A 27,986-nucleotide genomic window follows, 5' to 3' on the forward strand; every position below is an offset into this window, starting at 1 on the left:
CAGACTATTCCTGCTGCGGCGTGTACTTGGTTTTGACAGCGAATGAAAAGGGCGTGTGTTTATATGTTTACGCTGTGGACGGTTGAGAGTGAACGTTTGGCGCGGAAGTATGAGTGTGATTGAATTGTGCTGGAACCGGTTGGCGGAATCCGGAACAGGACACGGCGGAAGCGGACATGAGGTCAGTAGGTGGTTGGGAGGTTAACGATTTGCAGCGATGGTGTTGCGTCCGGAACTTCGTGTCTCAATGAATTCCGGTTGCGACTCTACACCACTCTCAAAAATAAGGATACAATAAAATTGAAGTTTGCTAAGTGTCATCCGAAAAGCTCTTTTTAATATGCCGTAATTTAAACCTAAATCGATGATTCGATTCTCAATGTAAAAAAATTAGGTATCGTAAAATTGTCTGATCTCTTCGACAAAAACTATTATGAACATTTAAGAATCTAGACGAACGCTCGCGAACGTTCTAAAATGGCACATAGTTTTTTAATCATTCAAAAAATTGTTCATCATTTCCAGACTTTTTTTTTAAAAGGACCTATAAGCTATTGTCTTTCATAACGTCATGATTCGAAATCCGGACACTTAGTAGCATATCATTTTTGTAATAGCTGGCAAAAAATCATGTAATAAGTTGGAAATGTAGAAATATCATAAGGATGTAGTATAAACAGTCAGTTTCAAGAAAATGCATGCGAAATATGTCTTTTCTAACCATTTTTCTTCAGAATTTTAAAATTAAAATGACTTGTTGTGCTTCGAATCCCGGACACTGATAAAAGCTGATTCGAAATCCGGACACTTTTGCTTCGAATTCCGGACACTCAATTTTACTTATGAATCGCACAAATTTGGACTGAAATGTTAGTGAATGGCATTCTTTAGGTCTCAAATAAGCTGTTAACGTCAAAACAATCGATAGTTTATATAAAAATTTGTTAGAATTTAAGGAAATCGAAACTATACATTTCGGCTTTGCCTTCCCGGTGCTTCGAACGCCTATGAAATATTGCAAGTGAAATGTTTCGCATTTTTGGTAAACTTATAATTTTATTATATTTAATTGTTTTGACATTAACTACAGCGTTCAAACAAACTTTAAATAAAAGTTGATATTGGAATTCATCAAATAACACAGTTTTGACATTCATAATGCGAACTTATATCCAAATGATTGATAAAACAAGATGAAGTGTCCGGGTTTCGAAGCGTCCGGGAATTCGAATCATGACGTTATGTTTATAGGACCTAATAAAAAAAAACTCTAGATTTGTGGATTTTGGATGAAATTGTTGATATCTTGGAAACATGATCGATTTCAGAAGTCATAGCTTTGTGAAATTGTTATATAATTGTGTTACAAAACAAGGCAAGCATACTTTACTGCTCTTAGGACTGATGTACGTCTGAGTGTAATGATTATCGGATATATAATAACAACTTTTAACTCAACATTTGTCTTTTAAAATGGCCAATATTTATTACTTAACAAGTTTAAATACATTCTCCACCTTTGATATAAACTTCTTTTTATTGACTCAACTGTAAAATTATTGTATATTGTAGGTATATGGAACACATTTCCCTTTTATGTTCGTTTACTATAAACAATAGCCACAAAAAGGGGTTCAAAAGCCAACGGCGACCACCTCTACTCAGCGATCTGTTCACCCTCTTCCTCGATAATTTCTCCGTCATCTTCATACTCATCGACGGAAGCTTCCTGATACTGCTGGTACTCGGATATCAAATCATTCATGTTGCTTTCCGCCTCGGTAAACTCCATCTCGTCCATGCCCTCGCCGGTGTACCAGTGCAGGAAAGCCTTACGACGGAACATGGCCGTAAACTGCTCGGAGATGCGCTTGAAGATTTCCTGTATCGCAGTCGTGTTGCCGATGAACGTGGCCGACATCTTGAGGCCACGTGGCGCAATGTCACAAACCGCGACCTTCACGTTGTTCGGGATCCACTCGACAAAGTAGCTGGAGTTTTTGCTCTGGATGTTGAACATCTGCTGGTCGACCTCCTTCATCGACATCACACCTGAAAGTTGAAAAAGTAGATTAGATTTCAACTGTCACTTTGCCATAATGGCCGCGTCTGCTATAAAACATTTAACTTTTTTGTGTGGAAATTACTAAATTCAATTCAAAATCGTTCAATAAATGAATGGGGAAAGACACGGCGATAAAACAATTTATTACTGTCCCAGGACTCATTATTTAGTGGCCAAATTCCACAGCCCTATCCAAGGGCGCGTTATAATCTGTTAATTATAATCAAATAACAAAATCATTATCTCGCCATTACCATTAATTCCGTTCTACGGAGTGGAAGTTCAGTACGTTCGCGCCAAGGGGATGCAACCCGACAAAGCGATGAAATATTCTGCAAATTCCTGAACACTTCCCCTATCCAAATTCCACCCCCTTTTGTTGGCGGGCAAGGCAAGGCAATTAATCCTAACCTGCAGCAGGCCATGTAATTTCCAAATCTGTGCACCGGCATGGCAAACTGCGATCATCGTCGCCGTCGTGCTCACTTAATTATGGAGCTCGTTCCCCCAAAACCCCCATCGACCATCGTTTTTGGAATTTTCCGGCAACGCCTGCTGTGACCAAAATTTGGAGTTTAGAGGTGGCGCGCGGTTGCAGTGATTGTGAGGTGGGGGAAATTGGTCGTCGGTCGTTTTTCCGGCTGGGCGGAAGTTAACAAAAGAACAAGTTCCTGGCATGCCTGAGTGGCAGTAAAAGAAAGAGGAGAATAGAGAAGGAGGCGATAAATGGTGAAAACAGGACATCATCCTTCCGTCCCTGCGCCGTGTCCGGAGATAAGAAACAAAAGAAGGCGAAGGTATAAAATATTTTCGTTCATTACCCGTCATTAAGTATTTTTACACCTGAAGTGAAATAATTTGAATGGCTTGTTTCAGCTAGGGGGTGGGAGTGAGAGTGGGGTTTGCTTGTAATCACCCTTGCTATCTTTGCTTAATTCCGTGTCCGACAAGGAGATTTGGGGAGGTTTGAAATTGAACGTTATGTGGAGAAGGGGAAATGGAGCTGATTTGCGAAACATTTATAGAATAAAGCTGCACGATTGTTAAACCTGCGACAGCCTCGTAAGTATTTCAAACAAGAGTTGTTGCAATTTTGTTTTCTGCAAAATTTTAATTTTTTACCTGTTAGAAAATCTTTATTTAAAAAATCCGCATTTTGTGCTATTTTTTTACTCCTGAAATATCCGCTTTACCTTGTCTTATCCATATACTTTGGCAATGGCTTCTCGGATGACAGTTGTCATTTGGAGATGTCAACAGCAGTTGCTACATTTTTAGTTTGTTGTTATTGTCATTCATTTTGTAATTCGTTCTTGTTCGTCCAAAACTTGTTCTGTGTGATCGTGTGGAATGTCTTTTCCCGACCTGTGTAAATAAAGCCGGACCATCTGGTCACTCCGGATGCGTCAGCGAATGACTGCGTAGGTTAAAGTTTCCAGAAATAAAGAGTTAACAACAACAACATCCGGTCACTCCATACTTTGCGAGTATCAAAGCTGGTTAGCATGACTCATTCTTTTGCACTTTTGAATGGGTAAAGGTGTGGGTTTTCTTTAATTTGCAAACCCGTTTCTTGTTATGGAATATGCCCTTAAAAAGATCCCATCTAAAAAGCGGAGGAGTTCAACCAGGGTTGTTCGTAACTCACCTCGGAAGATGGCGGCACAGGTCAGGTAGCGCCCATGTCTGGGATCGCACGCCGTCATCATGTTCTTCGAGTCGAACATCTGCGCGGTCAGCTCGGGCACGGTCAGCGCCCGGTACTGCTGGGAGCCCTTGGCCGTGAGCGGCGCGAAGCCGGGCATGAAGAAGTGCAGCCGCGGGAATGGAACCATGTTGACGGCCAGCTTGCGCAGATCGGCGTTCAGCTGACCCGGGAACCGCAGACACGTCGTCACGCCGGACATTGTGACCTGTTGGAAGGTAGAAAGGGATATTAGCATTGGGTTGCGGGATTTGAGTTTGTTGGTGACGATTGTTGATTCCGACTCACGGAAATCAAGTGGTTCAGGTCGGCGTAGGTTGGGTTGGCGAGCCGTAACGTCCGGAAGCAGATATCGTAGAGGGCTTCGTTGTCGATGCAGTTGGTGGCATCGCTGTTTTCGACCAGCTGGTGCACGGACAAGGTGGCGTTGTACGGCTCTAGAACCACGTCGGAGACCTGTGGGAAGTATGCAGAAGGTACTTACAGAGACTAGATGGTTGAGGTCGCCGTAGGTTGGCGAGGTGAGCTTCAGCGTACGGAAACAGATGTCGTACAGAGCTTCGTTATCGATGCAGAACGTTTCGTCGGTGTTTTCCACCAACTGATGAATTGACAGGGTGGCATTGTACGGTTCTACGACAGTGTCCGAAACCTAGCCGGGGTGACGACAAACGGGAAGCGACGACGTGGACAAATGGTGCACGAGAGATAAAGGGAGAAAAGAAGAGAAAGACGGTTCAGTACTTTGTACACACGGTGAACATTGAATGAGAAGCGTAGAGATGCGACGAGGAAGCTCTGGGTACTTACCTTCGGGGATGGAACGACCGAGAAGGTGTTCATTATCCGGTCGGGGTATTCCTCGCGGATCTTGCTGATGAGCAGTGTGCCCATACCGGAACCGGTGCCACCGCCGAGCGAGTGTGCCAGCTGGAAGCCCTGCAGACAGTCGCAGGCTTCGGACTCCTTGCGTATCACGTCGAGCACGTTGTCGACCAATTCGGCGCCCTCTGTGTAGTGACCCTTGGCCCAGTTGTTTCCCGCTCCGGATTGCCCGTACACGTAGTTATCCGGTCTGAACAGGGCTCCGTACGGAGACTGGCGCACCGAGTCCATGGTGCCCGGCTCCAGATCGACGAGGACCGCCCTCGGGACATACTTGTTGCCGTTGACCTCGGTGTAGTACACGTCGATGCGCTCCAGCTGGAGGTCATTATCTCCGTGGTAGTGACCGGTCGGGTCGATTCCGTGCTCGTCGGAGATGATTTCCCAGAACTAGAGGACGGGAAGGAAGAAGAATGAAAACGAATCCATCAGCAAACATGGTCCAACGCAAAAAAGGGAGGGGAGAGCGAGACGATATTTGTACAATGTATTACGGATATCTGGCCCAGGCCCAGAGGCAACGACGGCCAACGTCGACGCTGAACGGGAGAAAAATGGGTAGGGGGAGGGGGGGCAGAATGGCCCGCCTAAGTAAAATGCGCCAAAAACCATAGAAAAACATGAAAACTTATGAATTCAGTGTAGTAGGCTTATGCTTTGGGATGTTCCCTTCAATGTTATATACTTGGTTGATGAAATTTGTTAGCTTAAAACTGTTTTTGAGCCACTTTAAAAAAAAAGTTTTTTCGACTTTTTTTCCAGGGTGCGGGGCAGAATGGGCCACCCTGTGGGGCAGAATGGGCCACCTTAGAAAACAAGCCATTTTGTCTAATACAACGTTGAAGGGAGATAAGAAATGACTTAAGGTACCTTTCTAACATAGTTTCCATGAAGTTAGACCACTTTAATAAAAATAGTCACTTATCAAAACAATTTTTTTGAAAATAGTGTTAATATGTTGAAAAAGGACACTATTTTTACAAATAATCATCAAAACAACTAAAAAATCAACTAATTTTGCATTAAACGTGATTTGTGAAGCTACCTGGAGTGAAATAATCCATTTAATCCAAATTTCATAACTTTTGATTGTTTTTATAAGGCAGGATAAGGGTGGTCCATTCTGCCCCCAAGTGGATTTTAATTTAACACTTCCACCACCAAGTCTCTAAATGATTTTAAGGTTCCGTTGTTGTTTGTATACCTTGGTAGTAACATCTAGTAACGTTATAAGCATTGAGCAAACTTTTTCAAACAATCCAACTTTTCAGAAAGCTTATTTAAAAACCTCGAAATAAACAACATTTGCGTAGTTTTGTCAATAAATTTACATTTTTGCTCATAATTCGAAAAATACAATGAATTCAAACGTCGTTTTCGGTATGGTGAAGATATTTGACGTCCTTTATAAGACCCTTTCCTTACAATTGGTCTAAATCCATTCTAAAGCCCAAAACCAAGGGTGGCCCATTCTGCCCCCCTGGTCCATTCTGCCCCCCCTGCCCCTATAATTTATCGGGGTAAGAAGTGTAGCGGGGTGGGGGTGTGGGAGGTCCACACATGGTCAGGACCATGTCCTCGCTGGCTGGGCGGTGCAGCCAGGAGCAGATTATTCATTGACAAATAATGCTAATTTATCACGGGAGGAAGTGGTGTAGGGCGCGGAAGTTCCGAGGTTATGTTGGTGTCGTTATGGGCAATTTTGGGTTGTGTGGATGCTGCACGTCGTCCGTACTCACAAACGTGACCGCCCGGAGGTTTACAAATTGGGAAACTGAATTTCAAGCATGAATTGTTTGTTATATTTTGATGGATGTGGCTGAAAATGGAGCAAATTTCGCCCATCGATCAGAACTTTTGGAATTTTTTTCTAAAGCCACCCTCGCAATCGATCCAAGCTGGCGGCCTCCAATCGTCATGGCGAGCTAGATGTGTTGCACTTCATTACGCGATATCTTCACGGGTTGCTGAGCCTAATATGGAATGCAGCTTTCTCGTGTTCGGCCGTGGCCACTTGTCGCCACAACTATCCAATTTCCTGCGGCATAAAATCGAACGGATATCTCTCCTTCCGTGAAATTGCATCGTCTGGTGATTTCAGTTGCATTTTTTATCTTCCCCTCTCTCCCTCATCCACTATTGATGATATCAAATTCCGAAACGGATCGGAAAATACTCAAACCCGCGCGGCGGCCCCTTAATGAAGCGCCCACCAACGAACCACCTTCATCGATCCGGTGGGCGGCTGAATAATTCATTGGGAAAATTTCACGGATGCTTTGAATTTTCAATTTGGCAGCACAAAAATAAACATCCAACATTCGCCGGAGCGCGAATCCTTTCCAATGACCACGTGGCTGGTTCGTGGTTAGGGGGGCAAGTCATGGCCACCCTCGATGAAGCCGTCCTCCGTGTAGGAATGTTAGTTCGGGGATGACGATTTTTAATTTTTTCGTTCCATTCAGGTCGACCGGATGTGGATTTTCCGACGGCGATGGAGGAAAACGCAACATCTGACGTCTGTCGCCTGCGGCGGCGGTGGACAAAATGAGATATATGGACAAGGACACGGTTTTTTTTTCGACGGTCGTCGTAAAGGGAAAAGCTGAGTGGATTTCGCTTGCCACAACATCCTACTTTTGTGGGTGGACGGATGGTTGAAATAGACGTGGATAAAAGGGGGAAAGGCTGAATCGAAATCAGTTTAGCGTTTCCTCCCGGGGGGTTTGAACTGCTGGAAGGGATTCTTTTACCATGGTCAGGATTTTCCGAGGGATTTGAAAGCATGATGATGGTTTTCGGATGGTTGAATATATGGTAAACACTTGTTCCCAGTGGGGAGATTTTGGACATCTAGTAGGCATGCTTAAATTTTGAGCTAGAATAACGCCCACCTTCAAATTGTTCAAATCCTGGCAATAAATATGTCACAACCAGAAAGAGAGAGACTTTCTCGCATTCGGAATCGTAAAATATGGTTTATGGCTTCAAGAGTTAACCACTTGCGAAGTCGGGGCTCTCCTGCCAAGTCAAGCAGAACACCGGCTTATTGGACCGGGTTTCACTTTTACCGACCACCGAAAGTCGGCAAATTGAATTAACGTTTAATTCCGGTGGAACAAATGAACGCGCGCGTGTCGTCGGTTACCTCAGCAGGCTTTGCCGGAACAGGGTAGGGTAGCGCGTCAATTGTTGGCAAATTGAATAATTTTGTATGAATTTCAATATTTCGTGGCTCTAGTAAAATCTCGCGATAAATTTGCTGTTAAATTTTAGGAGGAATCACAAAGGGACCCTCAAGTTGACACCGTAGAAGCTAGGTTAGGTTAGGGTAATTGGCTTCACGATTAGATTCATCAAGCGCTGCCCGGTTCTGCCAAATGAACCGTGCTAATGATCATAAACTACTCTCTCGGCTGCCCGACTCTCTTGTCCCGAAACGAAAGTTGGAGAGCATGATGTTGATGATGGCACATAGTACATAAATTAGGTTATCGCTTATTTGGACCGACTCCCCCACCCGGGTAGGAGAGAGATTTCGTGTACGCGGGTTGCCTTTATTGTCTGTTATGGTGGCGAAGCGATGGAACCATTCCCTTTTATACGACAGCATCATATGTGGCGGCACAAAATTCAATATAAATATATGAACGAGTGCGAGAATCAAGAAGCGTTAAGCGACTAGGTTGGCTTTATTTTATTTCTCGGGCGGATTTTGGGATTGAACGGTGGATCAGAAGCTGGATTTTCTTTAAAATTATTTTAAAATAATAATTTAAATCATCTTCCTCACAAAATCAATTGAAAAGCATTCTGTTTGATTTGTTTGTGCCTGAACGAAGTTTCGCAAAAGTTCCGCAAGAGGTCAAACGTCAGCTGTTGAGGTTATCGGAAAATCAACCCTTCCAAAATCTTTCATTTGTATAGCTAATACTTATCCAAACTCAATGATTTTCAAAACGGACTTATGAGACCACAAACCGGACCGAATGGAACAAATCCTGTCAATGTCCTATCAGCATGTTCCGAGAAATTCGAGTGAAAAAAATCAACGCTATACGCCCCGTACAAATCAACCAACGATTTTCATTAAATCATCAACAAATCGCCAGATTGTTTCAACAAGAACTATTTTTAAATCTCAATCAGTTGCTCATGAATGAATAGAACGTCTTCGCTTATTCAAGAATATACACTTTTAATTCGCTTACGTCACGTGACCTCCCGCCAACTCAATTGGCGCTTTGATGGTGGGGCCATCCAGTTGTGTCAATTTAAGGCACTGCGTCCGAGTGAGAATTGCACTGCCTTGAGTGGTGCTGATAAGCGGTGATTGTGCCGGCATTGCGCGAACAATCATGATTTACGAGAGAGAGAGAGAGAGTGAGTGAGAGAGAGAGTGCGCGATTGCTATCAGCCAACTGTCAATTGATTATGAAATGGGAAATCGATGTGTGAGTCAGTCGTGTGCGTGTTTGATGAATGTTTTATTTGCTTTACGATAATTGACGATAAATTGAAGGGTTCTTCAATAAGTAACAATCGAAACGCCATAAAATGTATAGTTACTCGTTGAAAAGGTTGTCAGAGAATGACGATAAAATGTCTCTCCGGTAGAATTGCATTCGAAACTATGTTTGGTCTTTCTTGTTTTTTTCTCTCATTTTCACATAATTTTTTTGGGGAGAGATGGAGAGAGAAAGAGAGGATCCACAATTTGGAGATGCAAATATATATGAAAATCAGTCAGTTGATACTTCCATAAGTTGACGATGTGCCTTCCTAGCAACGATGTTGTGGGAAGGGCTTAATAAACAAAAAATATTTTTATATAAATATTATCATATTAAAAAAAAACTCAATCTCAAACCACCGTTTCCGAGAAGTGCCAGCCGGTTCCCTTCATCAGGATCTTTATTTTTTCTGCTCCGAGGAGCACTTTTTATTCTCTCTTTCATCTCCGCAAAAGATTCGAATTTTCGTACCAGCGAGTGTGTGGGTGCCGAAAAGCGCGCCAATTTTCCGTCGATGTTCGCCATATTTCCACTTGAGCGTGCAAATGTTGGCGCCCACCCACGTGGCATTTCGAGTCCATTGTGGAGTGAGGTGGAAAAGACAATGTCTAGGACCCTCCCCCCCTCTCTAACATATGTGATAACAACATCGTTGTCAATATCTTTCCCTTCTTCTTCAAGACTTCGCAGAGGATGCTTATTGCCGTCGTCAGCCAACAACAGCTTGCGCGCTCCAGAGTTTCGTTGATTGAAATTGGAAATGAATATAGTTATGTTGTTTGATGTGAGTGTTTGGGTGTGTCTGTTTCACTGGGTGTCTATTTAGTCATAGGGGAGGGAGGGGTTGATTATGTCGGAAGAAGAAGAGTGTTTAGGGTAATTGTTGATTAGCGTTAAGTGTTTACACATGCTGGGCATGGTCCTTAAGATGCCACAGAGCGTGTTTAAGCGGATTATGAAGTGTGGTGGGAGATTGATTCGAGACCCCGGTTACGACAAGACGACTGTCTACGACTGGACTGGCAATTATTGGTCACGGTTGGTCAAGTGGTTACACGTTGATGGGAGCTGGAACTTGACCGCGGTGCCACTCTGATGAATGGAACGGAGATGCGTGTCTGTGGTGACAAATGCATGTAGTCTTGTCGAGGACAGAGGGAAGTGAGTAATTAAATTGAATACAATGAAGATTAAATATCTTGGAATTTCTTTGGATTATACGGAGTCTCGATTAAGATTATACTATACATCAACCGAAACTGGAACAATTCTATTGTAAGAACAGTCTAACATTGTTGTAAATCTTTCAGTAGATAACACACACACAATGATTGATGCCTTCCTCACAAATCAATTTCAAAGGCTTCCTGCTTTTAAAGAGTTTCCAGATACATATTACCGCAAGAGGTCGAAAGTCATAGTTTTTATATCCGAAATCCGAGCCAAAACTGAGAATCAACTCTTTTTCATATTATTGTTTGTGTGTATAACTTTTAAAATACTTATCCAAACTCAATGATTTTCAAAACGGACTTATGGGGCCACAAACCGGATCGAATGAAACAAATTCGTCCAAAGTTTGTTTAGCCATTGATTCTTAATTGTATTTTATATGTGAAGGAGGCTTATTTAAGAAGTTCGTTTTGCGAGTGATTTTATAGCCTTTCCTTAGTAATGAAAGCGAAGCCGGCTTTTTAGATTTTTTGTTTGTAGTTTTCTGTAATTGATTAAGGACGAACTGTCAATGTTATCACTCGGATCCACCTGGTTTCGGAAATGTCAATGGTGAAACTCGGTCATTACAGGTTGATCCAAATTTCTTGAAAAGGGTCAACTTCTATGCGTGGCAAAAAATCATGAAATTTGTGACTAAAAAGCCTATAAGGCTATAAGTTCTTAAACAATAATAAAAAAATAAATCTAAACCTAGCAAAAAAAAAAAAGTTTATAGGTATAAGGCTTTCTAGTCAGAAATTTACCAACACATTCAATGAACCCAGTCACGGCGTTCTAGCAGTATTCTAGCAGAGTTCTTACAAGGCTGGATATTCTTAGAGCATTCTAGCAGAAATGTTCCATCGTTCTAGCAGGATTCTGACAGAACAAGCTCTGCTAGAATATTTCGTGACTGGGAATGTTTGCATGACAGCTGCGGGTTTGTTTGCATCAGATTTGCTATCTCTTTCCGAGAAAAGTTTTTTTTAATCAAGACTAACATTTCAAAAGGTCCAAACATTCAATATTACGCCCTTTTAAAATGTTAGTCTTGGTTTAAAAATCTTGAAAATATTTTTTTCGAAAAGATCGGAAAATTTCACAAATGTTTCATATTTTACATTGAAAATCGGACCATTAGTTGCTGAGATATCGACATTAGAAAATGGTGAGTAGTTTGGGTGAGACTTAGAATACATCAATTTTCATGTTTTTAAACACTCGCATGGCAATATCTCAGCCACTAAGCGTCGTATCAACAAAGTTTCAAAAAGCAAAATATAGAGAATATACATGTGCACTAATTAAAAAAAATTAAAAACTGAATTTTCAAAAAAGTCACCTAAAAATGGATTTAACTTGAAAACGGTGCACTTTATCAAAATTTCACTAAAGTACTTTTTGATTGCAAATTTGATTTTACATCGAAAAATGAAGTTGACAATTTTTTGCGACCAATTTTTCAATTTTTTGAAAAAAATCAGTATTGTTTAAAAAAAATCATAACTTGGTCAAAGATTTTTTGATGTCCTCTAGAGCATATCCAAAAAATTAAAAAAAAATTAAAAAAAGTGTTTTTTTTTGCAAATCAAGTTTTAGTGACAAAAAGTTAAATAAAAAAACACCAAATTTTTTTTTACCGTGTATCATTTTTTTTCAGTGTAGGCCGTATCCAAACCTACAACTTTGCCGAAGACACCAAATCGATCAAAAAATTCCTTCAACAGATACAGATTTTTGAATTTTCATACATCTTTTTGGTATGGACAGCTGCCAAATTTGTATGGAAAATTATATGGACAAACTAATGATGCAAAATGGCTTCTTTGGGCATATCGAAGGTACCAAAAAAGTTTCAGTCGGATTAAAAAATACAAAAATTAAAATTCAAAAAAAAAAAGACCGATTTCGTAGAGAATTGCTCATCCAGTTTTTAATTTACTGAAATGTTTTGTTGTTGTTTTTAATTCAAATGAAAATACGCTGTCATTTGCATGCTGTAATTTATTTGAATAAAACAATGTATCAGCTAAATTATACTCATTTTACTGCGACAAATCGTAAAAAAAAACTGTCATCGCCACAGTCACGGTTGCCTTCATTCACGTATTTCACAACATGCAACGTATTTCACAACATGCAACATGCTAATTTGTTTTGTCTAAACAATGACAGAGAGCGCACACTCAGCAAAGGCACAAACACAAACAGGAAAAAAACCTTGAAAAATGATGCACCAACCGCAAGGTTGGTCGCGCGATGTTGGCGCATTCATTAGGGTGACGCATTTTATGACTATTAATCGAGTGTTGGCGTTGAACTTCGACCCGGGTGCATATTTCACGTCCCGACACAAATATTTTCCCGGTGACGCGATGCATTCTAAACTTAGCAGGCTGATGTTCGCAAACGAGACGGCTTTAATTATCACACGTCGTAACGTTGTTTTTTTTTGCACGTCAACCGTGTAAACACAAAAAAATAAAATGGTGCAACTCGGTCAGAAGACTAAATACATCCGAAATAACATACATTTATTTATATTCCGTGGGGCGCAGACGTCACCTTGAGTGGCCTAAGAGGGGAGCGCAGTTCTAACCACGTGATTTGGAAAATTTCACCCAAAAAGCAAAAAGCAAGCGCGTCTACTACGATGGCGGCGATGCTGACGGTTGGAAGACCTTTCCGTTATTATTGTTTCCGGTTGGGTGATAGTATGCCATGAAAACGGCAAATCGCGCATTGTTTAGTTGACGATGGGAATTTTGCGTTCGTTTGGGCTGAGAGAGAGTGTTGAGAGATTACGAGGTATGACAGATTGCGGCTCTCGCTGGCACAGGTTGATTCGTGCAAAGGGGGCCAGACACCAGCATGATTGAAGCATAATAGAGTCAAAAAGCGGGCTTTCCCATATAAAGATTCAAATAGGCCGACTCAGTGGGCTCCATTTTGCGCTGCGCTCTCCCGCTATGGGATCAGGTTTCTGCAGTTGAGCCCGTTTTGTGTTAATTAGAAACGAAAAAAACGAGCTGAGCAGTGTCCATTTCGGTGCCACGTCAATGAGCTCAACTTTGGTCTTGCATCGATACACATTTCTGCCCAAAAAAGGTGAAAACTAGATAAGATATCGGGTGGCGAAGCCTATTGCGGCGTACATTGGCCGGTTATGCAATCACCGGCCGTACAGAGTGTACGCTCTGTCGTCGTCGCCTGCTGCTCAAAAATAGAAATTGAGTTCACTCTCAGCGCGCGGGGTTCAGGCCGTTCGTCGTGGCCAACTGGGATTTCTTTTCGGGGTGGGCCACGTTTTCCAAACCTTTCATACACACACCTTGGATCCGATTTGATTTCCGCACTGGCCGGCCTGCAGATGCACAATTTCTCTCATGGTGACGACGGTTTCGGGTTCGGCGACGCGGCGTTAATTAGATTAGGCTTACACTTGGTCAACTTGTTACTGGACGGACGTACGGGAACCGACGATGTTCTTTGCGCGACCGATCGACTCAGACTACCGACTCTCTTTCCTCGCGCGGTCACTTGGCTGTGGTGCCCGCCGCAGCCTACTACGACGCTGGTGGTATCTGTGTGTTCCACGCGTACTCTCACTCACTACTTTTGCTGACTACACGGCCTGCTTTGACACTCTAATTCTATTACACAGCTTTTGTCACACACCACGACGACCACGGCTAACGGACTAATGGAGATGTCTTCCTCTTTGCACAGTCTTGCTGATTTCACACTTTCGAAGCCGGTGAGATGAATTTTCCACTCATTCATGAGAGCGGCGCGCGCAAGATCTTACTCACACCATCACCCTAATGCTCATCCGCATGCGGCTAGAAAATGTGGATTGTCACGCAGCGCTGAGCTGGGCTGCGTAATGTGAGTGAGAGAATCGAGATGAAACGGATTTATGAAAGTATGAATGATGTTATGATAAGCTCGGGAGTAGTTGTGGCATGGCGAAATGTTTTTGTAAAAATGATTCACAGATGAATGGTAATTGCGATGTAGAAGATAAAGTAAACACAAATTATTTTTTTAAATCAATATTTCCTTCAAAACTCTCATAAAGTGAAGCTTTTGTAAAAAAATAAAATTATTTTTTTTTCAATATGTTTTCTTAAAAATAAAAACCGTTGATTTAAAGTTCAAAATCATCTCTAATGTTGGTCCACTCGAATGATTTTTGAAAAGAACTCTAGGATAGTCTTATAATCTCTATTTCTAATCCAAAGCAACAAACATTTCATTCACAGTTGTTGTTGTAAAACAACAAATTTTTAAAACCTCTACCAAGATCCGCGAGCACACATCATTTTCGTTGTAACTGTACCGGTTTTCCTCTCCCTCTCCACGCGTTTACTCCGCACTTTCTGCGCTTACTTACACCTGCTTACATTGGAGCAGTGGCTTCTTCGCTCTCGTCTTTTCGCTCAATTCAACGAAATGTGTTCATCATCGCCGCCGCGTCGTCGAAACCCGTCCAACTGAGGCAATTAGCATAGCACCGGTTCCCCGCCTCTCTCACGCACACTTTGTAGAACGTTGTGTTACTTTGTATCAGATTCAGAACTATCACCAAGATGAACGCATCTAATGACGTCGATACGTGCTAGTGTGAACCGCACTACCGCATGTACTTTGTACAGTGATTTGCGGTGTATTACTTTAGCCGCACGAGAACATGCAGTGAAATGCACAATACATCGTTGGTTCGTCGTTGGTTGGACGAAGAGCATGCCATGAGAAAGTGAGGCCGGTGGTGTTGAACGTGTTTTGGGTGTAGTTGTCGTAGCCTACTATCACCCAAGTATTGCGGTTTCGCCTCAATGTCGTCGTCGTCGATCTTCGTACGTTATCAATAAATTAACCCTGGAATCGTTGCAGCGTGTAACACGTTTGTAATCACCTTATTTCCCATCGAACTGTGATATCCTCAAGCTTATAATAAAACACAATAATGCGGTTTTCAATGCACCGCTTTATTCGTCCATCTTCGTACACTCACTCACTCTCTCGACCGCTCACACGCTTAATCGTGTTTACCTAAACTCAACAATCATTTAGCCATTACACGGCTAATCTAGAATGCCACATCCTCCCCTTCGATAAATTATGAATGAATGATAACTTAAAAACTATCACTTGTATTTCAACTCTTAAATCTAAGTCCTCGCTGAATTGTATCGTAGAAGTGATGTACACAGCGTTCGGTCCCGCCGCTAGTAATCTTTGAATTCCACACGGTTGCTCCTTTTGTTCTTCACTCTTCCTCTGCTACCGCTGAAAATAAAAAAAAGAAAACAAACGAGAAAAAAAACCAAAGAAAAACCACCCACAAACAAATACATAAAATTAACCGAACCAAATCAAATTCAGCAACTTATACCATGAAGTACAAAACATATTTCATAATTTTCCTACAATTTCGGAACACGCTAATAACTGCAAATCCCTTATCCTAGTTTGCTTGTTTTTCCTTATTCCTTTTGATAACTTTGATCAGCCTTACCCACAAACATTTTATTTTATATTTCTTCAAATTATACATTTTAATAACTTTTTCTCGTGCTATCTTTAACATCCCTTACAAATAATAACTATCTTATGTATAATTCTAATCATCATCTGAAGTCGACTGTATGGTAGCGCATCATCACGACCTAAACCTTATCACGGCACCTTTGGGAAGGCGACTTATAGTATGTTAACATTAGTTGAGTAAAAATTGAATTGAATCCACGTTGCAAATGCCAGCACCCATACTCTTCAAGGATGTTTTCCTTGTGAGAACTAGAAAATCAGTTACATTTTAAACTAACAAAGAACTATCGTTGGTTTTTTTTTTTAATTGACATATCCATCCAGGTATAAGTAAAATGATGTCCAAATTCCTACATTATACACATTTCTATTTAAAAAATAAGGTTGTTCGCTCAACAGCATTAACTTGGCGTTCTCTATTGCGAGATTCCTACTCAAAACCAGATTTCCGACGGTTTGATTGTTGATGCAATTGAAATCCTCTTTTTACACCTATTCTCCCATCCACCCTGGGATTCCAACTGACGACCTTTGGATTGTTAGTCCAACTGCTTAAACAGCGACTCTACCGAGACAGGACAAATTGCTATTTATCTTCCACTATCTCCTGCTTCTACCCGACCAATAATAAAACTCTTTTTTTTTATCGCCATTATTAATCCACAACCAACTCACAATAGAGCCAAACTCGGGTACCACGTCTCGCCTTTTTCCGAAAATGTTGAAAGCACGTGTAACCATCTCACATATAGAAAAAAGTTGAAAACACTTGTAACCATCTCCCTATCATGTGAGCCATTTATTTTGCCTTACGTTTTAATGGACTGTCAATAGGTTCCAAAAGCCTAATGTAATTGTTGATGTACAGCGGTAAAAACCATTTATAAACACTTTTTTACTTTTACTACACTTTTTACTTTAACGAAAACAAAAAATTGACAAGGTTGTTATTTTAACGATAGATCAACTATTTAACTATTTTATCTAAGATTTAACTTATTTTTTCCGTGTACGTACAGATACAGAATACAATACGTATAGAATACTTGCGCACGTAAATAACTCTATCAAAGCTTAATTTTAGGACTCAATTGTGAATACGTCACAATCCATTTGGAATACTTATTCTGTTGTGTACAATCTATACTTCTCTGTAATATCAAACCATTTTATCCGTTAAGTTTTTTTTTAAATAACTCATGTGCATGTTACTTCTAATCCTCAAGTTTTTTTTTAATATATATGTTTTTTTTCAATTCAATTTGTTTTTTGTTCATACAGGTACCTTAGGGTGATTTTATTTATTTATCTTGATTTCATCCAAATCCGTGTCTTGATTTATTATTAACTTAAACTATAACGACTGACTTGAAGAATCACTTCAGATTAAGATATTTGGTCATAAGTTTAACCAGTCTCATTTTTCCATAACACTTTCTACATCCGTTAACCTTTGACTAAATCCATCTCAATACTTTTGGCTTCCGCTGGCCATGGGCTTAACCAACCATCTTTTCCAAACACATGCTAGTTTAAGTTGGTCTTGGGCTGAACCCGGCTCAACTGTCAGCAATTCTTCATTTTTTTTAAGAAGGTCATGGGCTAAACCCGACTCCTCTTTCCAAACACACTTTAGTTTGAAGTTAGTCTTGGGCTAAACCCGACTCAACACTTTTGGCTTTCACTGTCCATGGGCTAAACCCACCATCTTTTTACAAACACGTTAGTTGGTCTTGGGCTGAACCCGGCTCAACTGTCAGAAACTCTTCTTTTTTTTTAAGAATGTCATGGGCTAAACCCGACTCCTCTTTCCAAACACACTTTAGTTTGAAGTTGGTCTTGGGCTAAACCCGACTCAACACTTTTGGATTTCGCTGGCCATGGGCTAAACCCACTTTTTCCAAACACATGATAGTTTAAGTTGGTCTTGGGCTGAACCCGACTCAACTGTCAGCAACCCTCTTTTTCCAAGCAGGTTATGGGCTGAATCCACTTTCTTTTTCAACTCTTTGTTTGCTGGTCATGGGCCTAACCCGACTCTTTTTGAAACGAATTGCATTTTTTTTACCAAGACTTCCATTCTTAACTCTTAAAAACACTTTGGTTATAGCAGGAAACTAGTCAAATTTGACCCAACTACCTGAAATTCATATAGGCGAAACTTAAACGAATGATCGTGTATTCAATCTAACGCCATAAAACTCGAAAAACATTGTTTTTTTTTAACTATATCTCTCGGTTTTTTCCATGCTTTGTCTGTGCTTTCTTGTGAAACTTCCTTAAACAATATAACCGAACTGTACTTCCAGCTCATTTATTGGTCTTATAGTTCTCCCATCGAATCTAATAAAATTTCATCGTAAAAATTTAAATCGGTAATTAATGCATTACTTGACCAGAACAGTTGGAATACTTTTATCCTTTATTCGAAGATAGAAAAATTACAAACTCACTATATTTAGATAAACCTGTAATCAAACAACTTGGCGCAATTGTTTATGTAACCCTTTCATATTTATTAATCATATTTATTAGTTAAATTTGGCAGTAAAATAAAACTTCTCTATTTAGGTTCCTTTTATCCAATATTACTGACTTTTCCCCTTCATACAAAATTTCAATGAATCGTACCTATCAGCTGCTTGCCGTTGCTGTTAAAACAACAGGAGCCATTCATTTTTTCCCATTTCTGACATTGATTACATAAAAAAAATCGAAGCATATCTATTTCTAACTTAAAATCTTGATCTATATCTTTTTCCAAAACACGTCAACACAACTCGCTAAATGTTTTCTTAATAACTCATACACTCCCTCCATTTCTCATTTTTAAAATGTATAGAAATTGAATAGAGACACATTTTTAACCTTAAATAATGCTTCGTCACCAATTAATTGATTTAATTGACTTCTGCCGAGAATGCTAAATATCCTTGATATCATAAATTTATTATTAATTTACCATCAAAACAAACTGCATAAATGCTGATATGGCAAAATTAGAGGCACGTTGAAATTAGATGCTGTTCCCCTCGTTCAAATTCCATTTTTTTTTTTCGTATAACTTTCGTTTAGTCTCTCCCTTGACTCAGTTCTTCCTTGATCTGAAGTGCACACTAACAGGTTGCCGTATCTGATACAAATATAAATGACATATTACGTTTACACGACACTCTTTAGAATTTTTTTTTATCTTTACCGGTAAATAATGTTAGAAATAAAAACATTCATTTTTCATTATTGCTCATAATATTGTGGATTTAGCTGATAGCTGGATTTTTTGCATTTTCTCACGGTCATTGGAAACGGCGGTGGATAAGCCTAGAGATTCCCATTTGGTGTGTAAATGTTCAATTCACAGAAAATGTATGGATTAAAACTTTGGTCCCAAATCACTTCTCCAACATCAGTAGTAATTGTTCAATTGTTCTTACCTTTGATTCAGCCTAAAATTTATCTTCTTTTTTTTTAAATAGTTTCTTTTTCTGTAACAATATGAACACCCCTAGGGTCTGCTCGATGCCGCCATCATTTTTTTTTGTATTTATTACGTTACTGGCCTATGTTGCCATAGTTCGGCCAAGTTTTTTTTCACAATTTCATAAACTTGATGATATTTTTTTTATAATTTTAAACGTAATCCTACGTCAAAGTAGGATGCCGCTATCATGCGACCACGCGCTTCGTTTGTTTATCAACAAAGCTGCAGCTGGATGGTGAGACGAAATGAGGGGGGGGGGGGGAGAGTTTTGACACTTTCCTTGCCCGTGTCTGGCCCGCAGCCTATTTCGACGGTCGCTGAGCCGACGGCCGCGAAACACTAAACTACAATAAATGAAACTCCCAGCTCAATTCCAGAAAAATCCCCTTTCCCTCCTTAGTCTTAGTCACCCTACTCACAGTTGTCTCTTTTACCCGTTCAACTCCTCAAACCTCCTTTACTGCTACCAAACACAGCTCGACACGGCTCGCCTTCCTCCTCCGCAACCACTCATCCTTCCTTGCTTACGCGTGCAAATCAACAAATTCACTCCTTTTTCACAAAAACACAACACTGCAGACTCAATCACTACTCTTCTTCACAAAACAAGGGAAAAATCATCATGGCAGGATCGCCAATGTGATATCCTCAAGCTTATAATAAAACACAATAATGCGGTTTTCAATGCACCGCTTTATTCGTCCATCTTCGTACACTGACTCACTCTCTCGACCGCTCACACGCTTAATCGTGTTTACCTAAACTCAACAATCATTTAGCCATTACACGGCTAATCTAGAATGCCACACGAACCAACATCGGCCTCACTTGTCGTCACACCGGAATCTGCTGCTGTTTTCGACGTTGATGTAGATGTTATCGGCTACAGCATACATCCAGGCGGCGGCAGTGGTAATTGATCTATTTGCTTGATGTCACTTTGCGTGATTGGTGCGCGCGCTTCGGGTCCGGTTGTTTGTGACATCGAGTGGACTGGAATGTCCATCATCATACTTCCGAACAGGGGGATGAGATAAAATTCAATTTATGTGCTGCTGTTGTGGAGTTGACGGGGAGGGTTGATTTCGCTTTTTATTGGGTTATTTTGATTCGATGAAATCTGATTTCTGCGGTGGCAAATTACATGCCACGGTCAATCATGGAGTGCCATTGAATAATAATCATACTTTCGTTAGTCAATTATTTTACCGAATTTCATATGGTAATTCGCACGGAATCAGAAAACTTTCCAATCGTTGGCAATTTTTTGCTAACCATTGAAATTGTGAAACAGCCGTAATTTGATAGTCGAAGTAAGATCATTTATAATGTATTCAAAGAAATGTTGGGTAACTGACTTCTGGAGAACATTTTTTTTCTATTTTATTTCTTTTTTCCATTTTCTTAAGATTAATTTAATTTGATTCAGCGAGCCAAATTTTTTGAACTTTGTAAATTTTGACTAAAAATATCTTCGTATCCGTTATATTTGCAAAATAAGTAGAGGTGGGCAAAAAAAGAGCGAACCGCTCAAAGAGCCGGTTCACTAAAAATAACAAACGACCGAGCCGGGGTTCTTTTTGAAACTATGGTCTTTTGAAAGAACCGTTACAAGATGTAAATATTTTCGCAATTATTTCTTTTGAATTTGATTTTTTTTTAATTACAACAAATTATAATATTAATAATATTTTTTTGAGTATTGAAAATTTAATTTCAATTGTACAATGCTTATAAATTAATTCCAAATTTGTCAAAATTGTACCACGGTGTACTTTTTCTAGAACTTTAAAAGAAAATAACGGCAAGTTAAAGAGGGTACCGAGCCACGTAGCCTATTGGTAACGCTTCCGCCTAGTAAGCGGTAGATCGGGGTTCAAATCCTGGCTCGGACCAACACAGCTGGTGATCGTTTCTCTTCTGGATTCGATTGCTTAGGCGACCTATGGAATGTTAACATTGACCATAACATGTTAACATTAAGTTGAGAATGGAACTGCCACTGAATTCGCTTTGTAAATGCTTTGTAAACTGGGAAAGATTTACTTTTTACTAAAGAGGGTTTATTTCTCGTTTTTTTCAGTGCTGAATCGACATATTTCGTTGAAGGAGTCTGTTGCAACTTTCTTATCAATACATTGAAAGACTCCAAGTAGTCAATATTTGAACACCACTAAAAGTATTTCAACCCATATTTTCAGTTTTCTTCTTTTCTTTGAAATTACTTCAAAACTAATGCTGAATGATTTTCTAAACAAAATAAAAAAAATTTCACTGCACAACTAATCGTAGAGATCTATCTAAAATTGCTCTAATTCAAAATTTAAACATTTTAAAATGCCCATCATAAAAATATAACCAAAAAAAAGCCCATGAGATCATTTAAAAAAATCCTCTAACCCGAATGAACTATGACATTTATAGACTTTATCAATTAAATCAGAATCTAGGAAGAATTCGTGAATATTGTCTTAAAATAGAATATTTGCATTTGTCTAATTTCAGCAGAAATAAACGCAATTTCCAAGCAATTTCGTAAAATTAAAGATTTAAGTTTCCAAAATCCAAGATTTAAGTTTCTCAACTCTCCCCATCCAAGCATTCGACGGTTTAGGTTCGAATTTACATCTGAACATAGGGACCGCCAATATTTATAGTTTATAAGAAAATGTTTTCGTTTTAGCTTTCTCAAACAATTTATCACAATCCAATGAAAAACCTTTAAAAAAATCACACCATGCTTTAAACAAGCATTTTCATTTTTTTTAAAGAGCGAAAGAGCCGTTCAAAAGAGCCGCTCTTTTTAATGAGTGAGCGAAAATGAGCGGCTTCTAAAAAAGAGCGATTTTACCCACCTCTAAAAATGATAGATTTTTTTTTATAATTATCCCCATGAGAATATTTTTTTTTATTTAAAAATTCGTTGTCCACGTGGACAAGTTTATATTTTAATTGGAAAAACTTTCACAATTATTTGTTAACTGAATTGAATTGTTGTTCGATGTTTATTTTTCCTGTAGCTGTAACTCAAACAAAGATATTATTTTAAGAACAGGAAATGGGAAACAGACATGTAAATTGATGCAAAGTAGCATTAACTCTTATATCTTTTAGAAAATTGTAGATTCTAGCTTACCTAAATGTTTACACTATTTTGCTTTAAGTTTAAAAAAACATAAAGTTTGAAACTTGAATTTTTTTTCAACTGAGCTCGAGGGACAAATACAAAAATATTAAAAACAATTTTATATCAAGCAACGTATATTATGAACCATTTACTCCAATTTCGTCTAATTTTATTAAACTAGCTCAAAACCTTCAATCTTGAAAGAACCACTCCGAAAGCCCAAAATTCTTGCCCTAAATAACAACTTTCGCCTCCCCCAAAAGTACCACCAAAACAAAGACAAGATGTATTTCATACACGTACCAAAGCCTTTCATTCGCCATATCAAACAGCAGCTAACAAGGCCAGAGTTCTGCACTTCTGAGCTGTTGTTGAGCCACTTTACCGCCCCCTCCACAGCCGTACCATTCGTTTTTCCATCGCGGCGATGATGAATTTGGCTCTCCCCCCTCCGCCCCACTTTGTTCGAGACACGGTGCCAAGTGAAGTGGGTGCTAAATGAAAATGAATTGAATGATGCTCGAGTTTCATTTCAATTTTCCGGCTTTCCAGCCAGCGTTTTGAGTGCTCAAGAGGAAAACGAGACCTTGGAGATGTTGTTGTTGTTGTTAGTTAATTTATTTCCGGCAGTTTTAACCTTTCGGTCATTCGCTGCCCACCTTGGAGATGGCTGGCAATGGATTTGCTGGCTGGCAGTGTTGGGAAAATTTAGTTGATTTTAGGTTTTTTATCATTTGATTTTTTTTTTGTATTTCACAAATGCAAGCAAATATAATTATATTTTTATTTCGAAAATTTGTTTTTTCATTAATTTTAAGTGATTTACCGCAGATGAGCTACCCCAACAGGGGCACAATAATACCGACCATCATGATTCCCCCTTCGGGAGATTCTCGGCCTCCCAGACTCACTTTAGCATGCTCATCTCGCCGTCCAAATATTGATTATTTCATAAAACCAAACGATCGTTTGTTTCTCATTTGCATTTGAAAATTTGCGCTCAGTGCAAAAGGTACCAACAATTGCATGGTCCTCCTATTTTTTTTTTTGGTTGGTGTCGAGAACTTTTTTTAGTGTTCCTTTCTCTGGTTTCAGTCCAGGATCCAGGACCAGAAACCGAAAGGATGCTGAACTTGGCTGCTATATAGAACGAAGAAGGGGTTGGGGGAAATGAGATTGAAAATGGTTGATCCTTGGCCACACACCGCAGCAGGAACACGGCATGAATAGAGCGAGAACTGAATGGACTTGTCAGTTTTATGATTTACATCACTTGTACCTTTCGCTCCCCGGGATAGTAAAGTTGATCTACTGGGCTGGCCCTTTTTGCCGTCGTGCAGTTGGCGTAGGGGAAAGTGGGGCAAGTGTAACAAGCTAAGGAAATGCTCGTTATAACCCATTAAAAAGTTAAAAAATCTGTCGGATTTTATTATAATCATCTTATTCTAGGTCTTGACTAAGACTTTGTTAGAAAAAGTTTTAAAAAAATCCTGTTTATTAATGTAAAAAATCGATTTTAAAATTTTTGATTTTCCGTACGTTCTACTCAACTAGTGGGGCAAGACGAACAACCCGTTGGGGCAAGAGGAACAATGCATAAAAAAACATGTTAATTTGCTAACAATTGAACTGTTATCACTTAGATACATCAGATTAGAATGTATTTGAAAGGTTTCTTCCAATTTTTAGATTAAATAATAATATTTTACTAAAAAATTTATCGTTTTTACGAAAAAAAATATTACTTAGATGATAAAAAGTAAATTTTCATATTATCACTATATTTTGTATGGACGTTTTTTTTTTAACAATTGTTTATCAGTTTTTAAGTACTTTCATGTATTTATTTCCCAATAAAGTATGTTGTTGCAGCAATTCGTAATTTTTTCCATACTAAAAATCCATATGGTACACTTGCCCCACCTGAACAAGATTTTTTAAAAGCTCTCAACAAAAATAACCAAAAGATAAATCATACTTTTTAATAGGTGTATGTCATTGGTAGGGACATTACTGATCTAGGAAAAATAGCATTTTGATAAAATGAGCCTAAAAACGAACCCTAAGCTTTATTTTGTACTTTCCAATATTATAAGAAAACAAAGGTTTTGAAAAAAACTTCATTAAATCTTATGCCCCGTGGCGTTTACATCGTTTTGGCGGTTATGTGGTATTAGAATCAGTTAAATGCATTGCTAGCAACAATTCCTCATACTGGAAATAATCAAAATTGTAAAAATTACGGCCGTACGAGCGATTGTTCCTCTTGCCCCATATGGTCGTCTTGCCCCACCTTCCCCTACAGGATCGGCTCAGCTCTGGAGCGTCGTTCCGGTCGTAAAATTTTAAGGGCTGAACCGTATGAAAAAAATGGATCCATTCATGGTTCAATGGCGTGTTCGAGTGATGGAATTTAGAATCGAGTGTGTGTTAAAATCAATTTAATGTGGATCACGATGTTATTTAAATAAAGTTGTTGGATACAAATCAAATGGTTCAATTTATTAAATCACTGACACAAGAAAAAACTGTTTCGTACTTTAATAACGAAAATAATTCTGGAAATCCTGAAAAAAGATATTTACAGTCCAGACTCGATTATCCGAAGGCCTCGGAAAAATTTCACTTCGGATAATTGAACAAAGAAAAACAAAATCGTTGTCTAGTTTTTGAATGTCGAGCTTTAAAGTATGACCCCTAAACTACGCTAAAGTGATTTAAAAATTGTAAAACCAAGATGGCGGCCAATATGGCGGTGACGAAATATTGAAAAAAAAAATGCATTTTATTATTTAACAGGCAATCAACTATTCAAATTGACTGAAATGGGGTCGCAGAGCTCGAATTTGATGTGGGTAATTCTCTACGAACTCACACGAAATCGGGAAAAGTTACCCCGACTCCTTTTCGATTTGCGTGAAACTTTGTTCTAAGGGGTAACTTTTGTCCCTGATCACGAATCCGAGGTCCGTTTTCGATATCTCGTGACGGAGGGGCGGTACGACCCCTTCCATTTTTGAACATGCGAAAAAAGAGGTGTTTTTCAATAATTTGCAGCCTGAAACGGTGATGAGATAGAAATTTGGTGTCAAAGGAACTTTTATGTAAAATTAGACGCCCGATTTGATGGCGTACTCAGAATTCCGAAAAAACGTATTTTTCATCGAAAAAAAAAACACTAAAAATGTTTTAAAAACTCTGGCATTTTCCGTTACTCGACTGTAAAAATTTTTGGAACATATCATTTTGAGGAAAATTTAATGTACTTTTCGAATCTACATTGACCCAGAAGGTTATTTTTTTCATTTAGAACAAAATTTTTCATTTTAAAGTTTCGTGTTTTTTTAAAATTTGCAGGGTTATTTTTTAGAGTGTAACAATGTTCTACAAAGTTGACGAGCAGAAAATTAAAAAAAAATGATATGTAAACCTAAGGGGTTTGCTTATAAACGTCACGCGTTATCGCGATTTTACGAAAAAAAGTTTTGAAAAAGTTGGTCGTCGTTATTCATGGCCGTTCATCGTCACCCGCGACAGACAAGGACGACGAAACAAAGAGGAACTCAAAATGTAACTTTTTCAAAACTTTTTTTTTCGTAAAATCGAGATAACTTGTGATGTTTATAAGCAAACCCCTTTTGTTTATATATCAAAATTTTTGTAATTATCTGTTCTACAACTTTGTAGAACATTGCTACACTCCATAAAATAACCCTGCAAAGTTAGAAAAAAAACACGAAATTTTAAAATGAAATTTTTTGTTCTAAATGAAAAATGAATCAATGTAGATTCAAAAAGTACAATAAATTTCCCTTAAAATAACATGTTCCTAAAAATTTTACAGTAGAGTAACGGGAAATGGCAGAGTTTTTAAAACTTTTTAAGTGTTTTTTCCAATAAAAAATACGTTTTTTCGGAATTCCGATTACGCCATCAAATCGGGCGTCTAATTTGACATAAAAGTCCCTTTGACACCAAATTTCTATCTCATCACCGTTTCAGGCTGCAAATTATTGAAAAACACCTCTTTTTTCGCATGGTCAAAAATGGAAGGGGTCGTACCACCCCTCCGTCACGAGATATCTTAAAACGGACCTCGGATTCGTGATCAGGGACAAAAGTTACCCCTCAGGACAAAGTTTCACGCAAATCGAAGTGGGGTCGGGGCAACTGCTGTGTGAGTTGGCGGAGAATTACATATGTTTTAAACAAGAAAAAGAAAAAAAAAACAAAAAAAATATTATTGTTCGTGATTCGATTATCCAATGTTCCATACAAAACTTCAGATAATCGAACTTGGGATAATCGAAGCTTTGGATAATCGAGTCTGAACTGTATTTCCTTTTTATTTAGGATTATTTTGGTGTGTTTTGCCTTTCTTACAAAAGAAAGGTTTAAGGTTTGCTTTTGGAAAAACGCTTTTCTCAGAAATCTTAAAAATATCGTGCACGGCGAGGATTAGTCCCAGGAAAAAATCCTATTACTAAATTGAAGGTTTAGATGCGCTCTTTCGATTGAATTTTGGCCCGAAACCCGGAACTCAAAGTCTTATTTTTAAGAGCTCTTTTTCTGAAATACATGAGCGATGTCTGTATCCGCTCTTAAAAATTTGTGTCTTCCATCACTGGAAAACCGCTCGTAAAACCCACAATTTTTTTATTTCAGATCTGTAGCCGTGGGGTCGGAGACGAACATTTTATTTTTCGATTCACAATTTTCGACCAGTAAATGTGGTCAAAGGCATTTTTAGAGGTATTTTTTGGACTATTTTACAGATAACACTGTCAAATTAAACGAATTCAGTTTCAAACAAAAAGCCATTCGAAAACATGCGCCATAAATTGCTTGGGCCCAAAATTTGAAGCTTTTCCAAAATGTATTTCCAGAGAAAAAGCCATATTAGTGTTTTTACCCATTTTTTTCCTATTAAATTTTTGGTTTTATACAAAATCAAGTACTGAACATCAAATTTTTTTTTCAAATTTGAACAATTAATTGCACCAATATATTTCTCGGAGTTTCATTATTTTGTAAGAAAGGCTCTATTTCACCTCTGGTGATATTAAATCGGGTTTTTAAAATCATAAATCGTTATCTTCTATTCAAAATCTATTCCATAAAATATGAACAAGCCTTTTTGAAAGACTTTATGGGAAATTACTATTGGATTGAAACCTCAGTGAAAGGAAATTATATTTTCAAGTTGTTATTTAATTTCGAAGATAAAAGGTGCAGCTTTCAATTATTTCAAAATGCTTTATTCGACATAAAATCAAATGTTGTAGATTGTTGAAAGGCTTAACGATCTAATCATTCCACATTTATCGTCATGCCTGGCCAATATAATGTCGGTTTCGTTTAATGGGTTGGGAATCGAATTTCATTGCTGTGACACAAAACACAACACCAAAAAGGGTCCGACATAATTTCGTCAATATTTA

The 27,986-nt window shown here is 38.9% G+C and overlaps 1 protein-coding gene across 2 annotated transcripts; it reads right to left on the reverse strand.

The window, feature by feature from the left end:
• Positions 1-1,460: 1,460 nt before the first annotated feature.
• On the reverse strand, positions 1,461-14,030 carry LOC120420744 (tubulin beta chain-like). Of its 2 annotated transcripts, none has more exons than XM_039583840.2 (5): positions 13,716-14,030; positions 4,581-5,045; positions 4,059-4,226; positions 3,714-3,978; positions 1,461-2,052 (listed from the first exon to the last, which is right to left on the reverse strand). In XM_039583840.2, exons 1-5 carry the CDS (start codon positions 13,770-13,772, stop codon positions 1,658-1,660), a joined length of 1,350 nt encoding a protein of 449 aa, XP_039439774.1. In that variant the 5' UTR covers positions 13,773-14,030; the 3' UTR covers positions 1,461-1,657. The 2 variants fall into 2 exon arrangements, with proteins under 2 accessions (XP_039439774.1, XP_039439773.1); XM_039583839.2 differs by lacking the exon at positions 4,059-4,226 and adding an exon at positions 4,255-4,422 and having other exon boundaries at positions 13,716-14,010.
• Positions 14,031-27,986: the final 13,956 nt, after the last annotated feature.

Source organism: Culex pipiens, chromosome 1 (genome assembly GCF_016801865.2).
Source record: "Culex pipiens pallens isolate TS chromosome 1, TS_CPP_V2, whole genome shotgun sequence".
Lineage (NCBI taxonomy): Eukaryota > Metazoa > Arthropoda > Insecta > Diptera > Culicidae > Culex > Culex pipiens.

Bases quoted from the DNA above. Each gene is read 5' to 3' on its own strand.
- LOC120420744 (XM_039583840.2), bottom strand. From the start codon at position 13,772: ATGAGAGAAATTGTGCATCTGCAGGCCGGCCAGTGCGGAAATCAAATC. The intron at 5,046-13,715 runs GTGTGTGTATGA...CCCGTCCTCTAG, and splicing joins GAAATCAAATCGGATCCAAG to TTCTGGGAAATCATCTCCGA. The intron at 4,227-4,580 runs GTAAGTACCCAG...TACTTCCCACAG, and splicing joins CGGTCGTTCCATCCCCGAAG to GTCTCCGACGTGGTTCTAGA.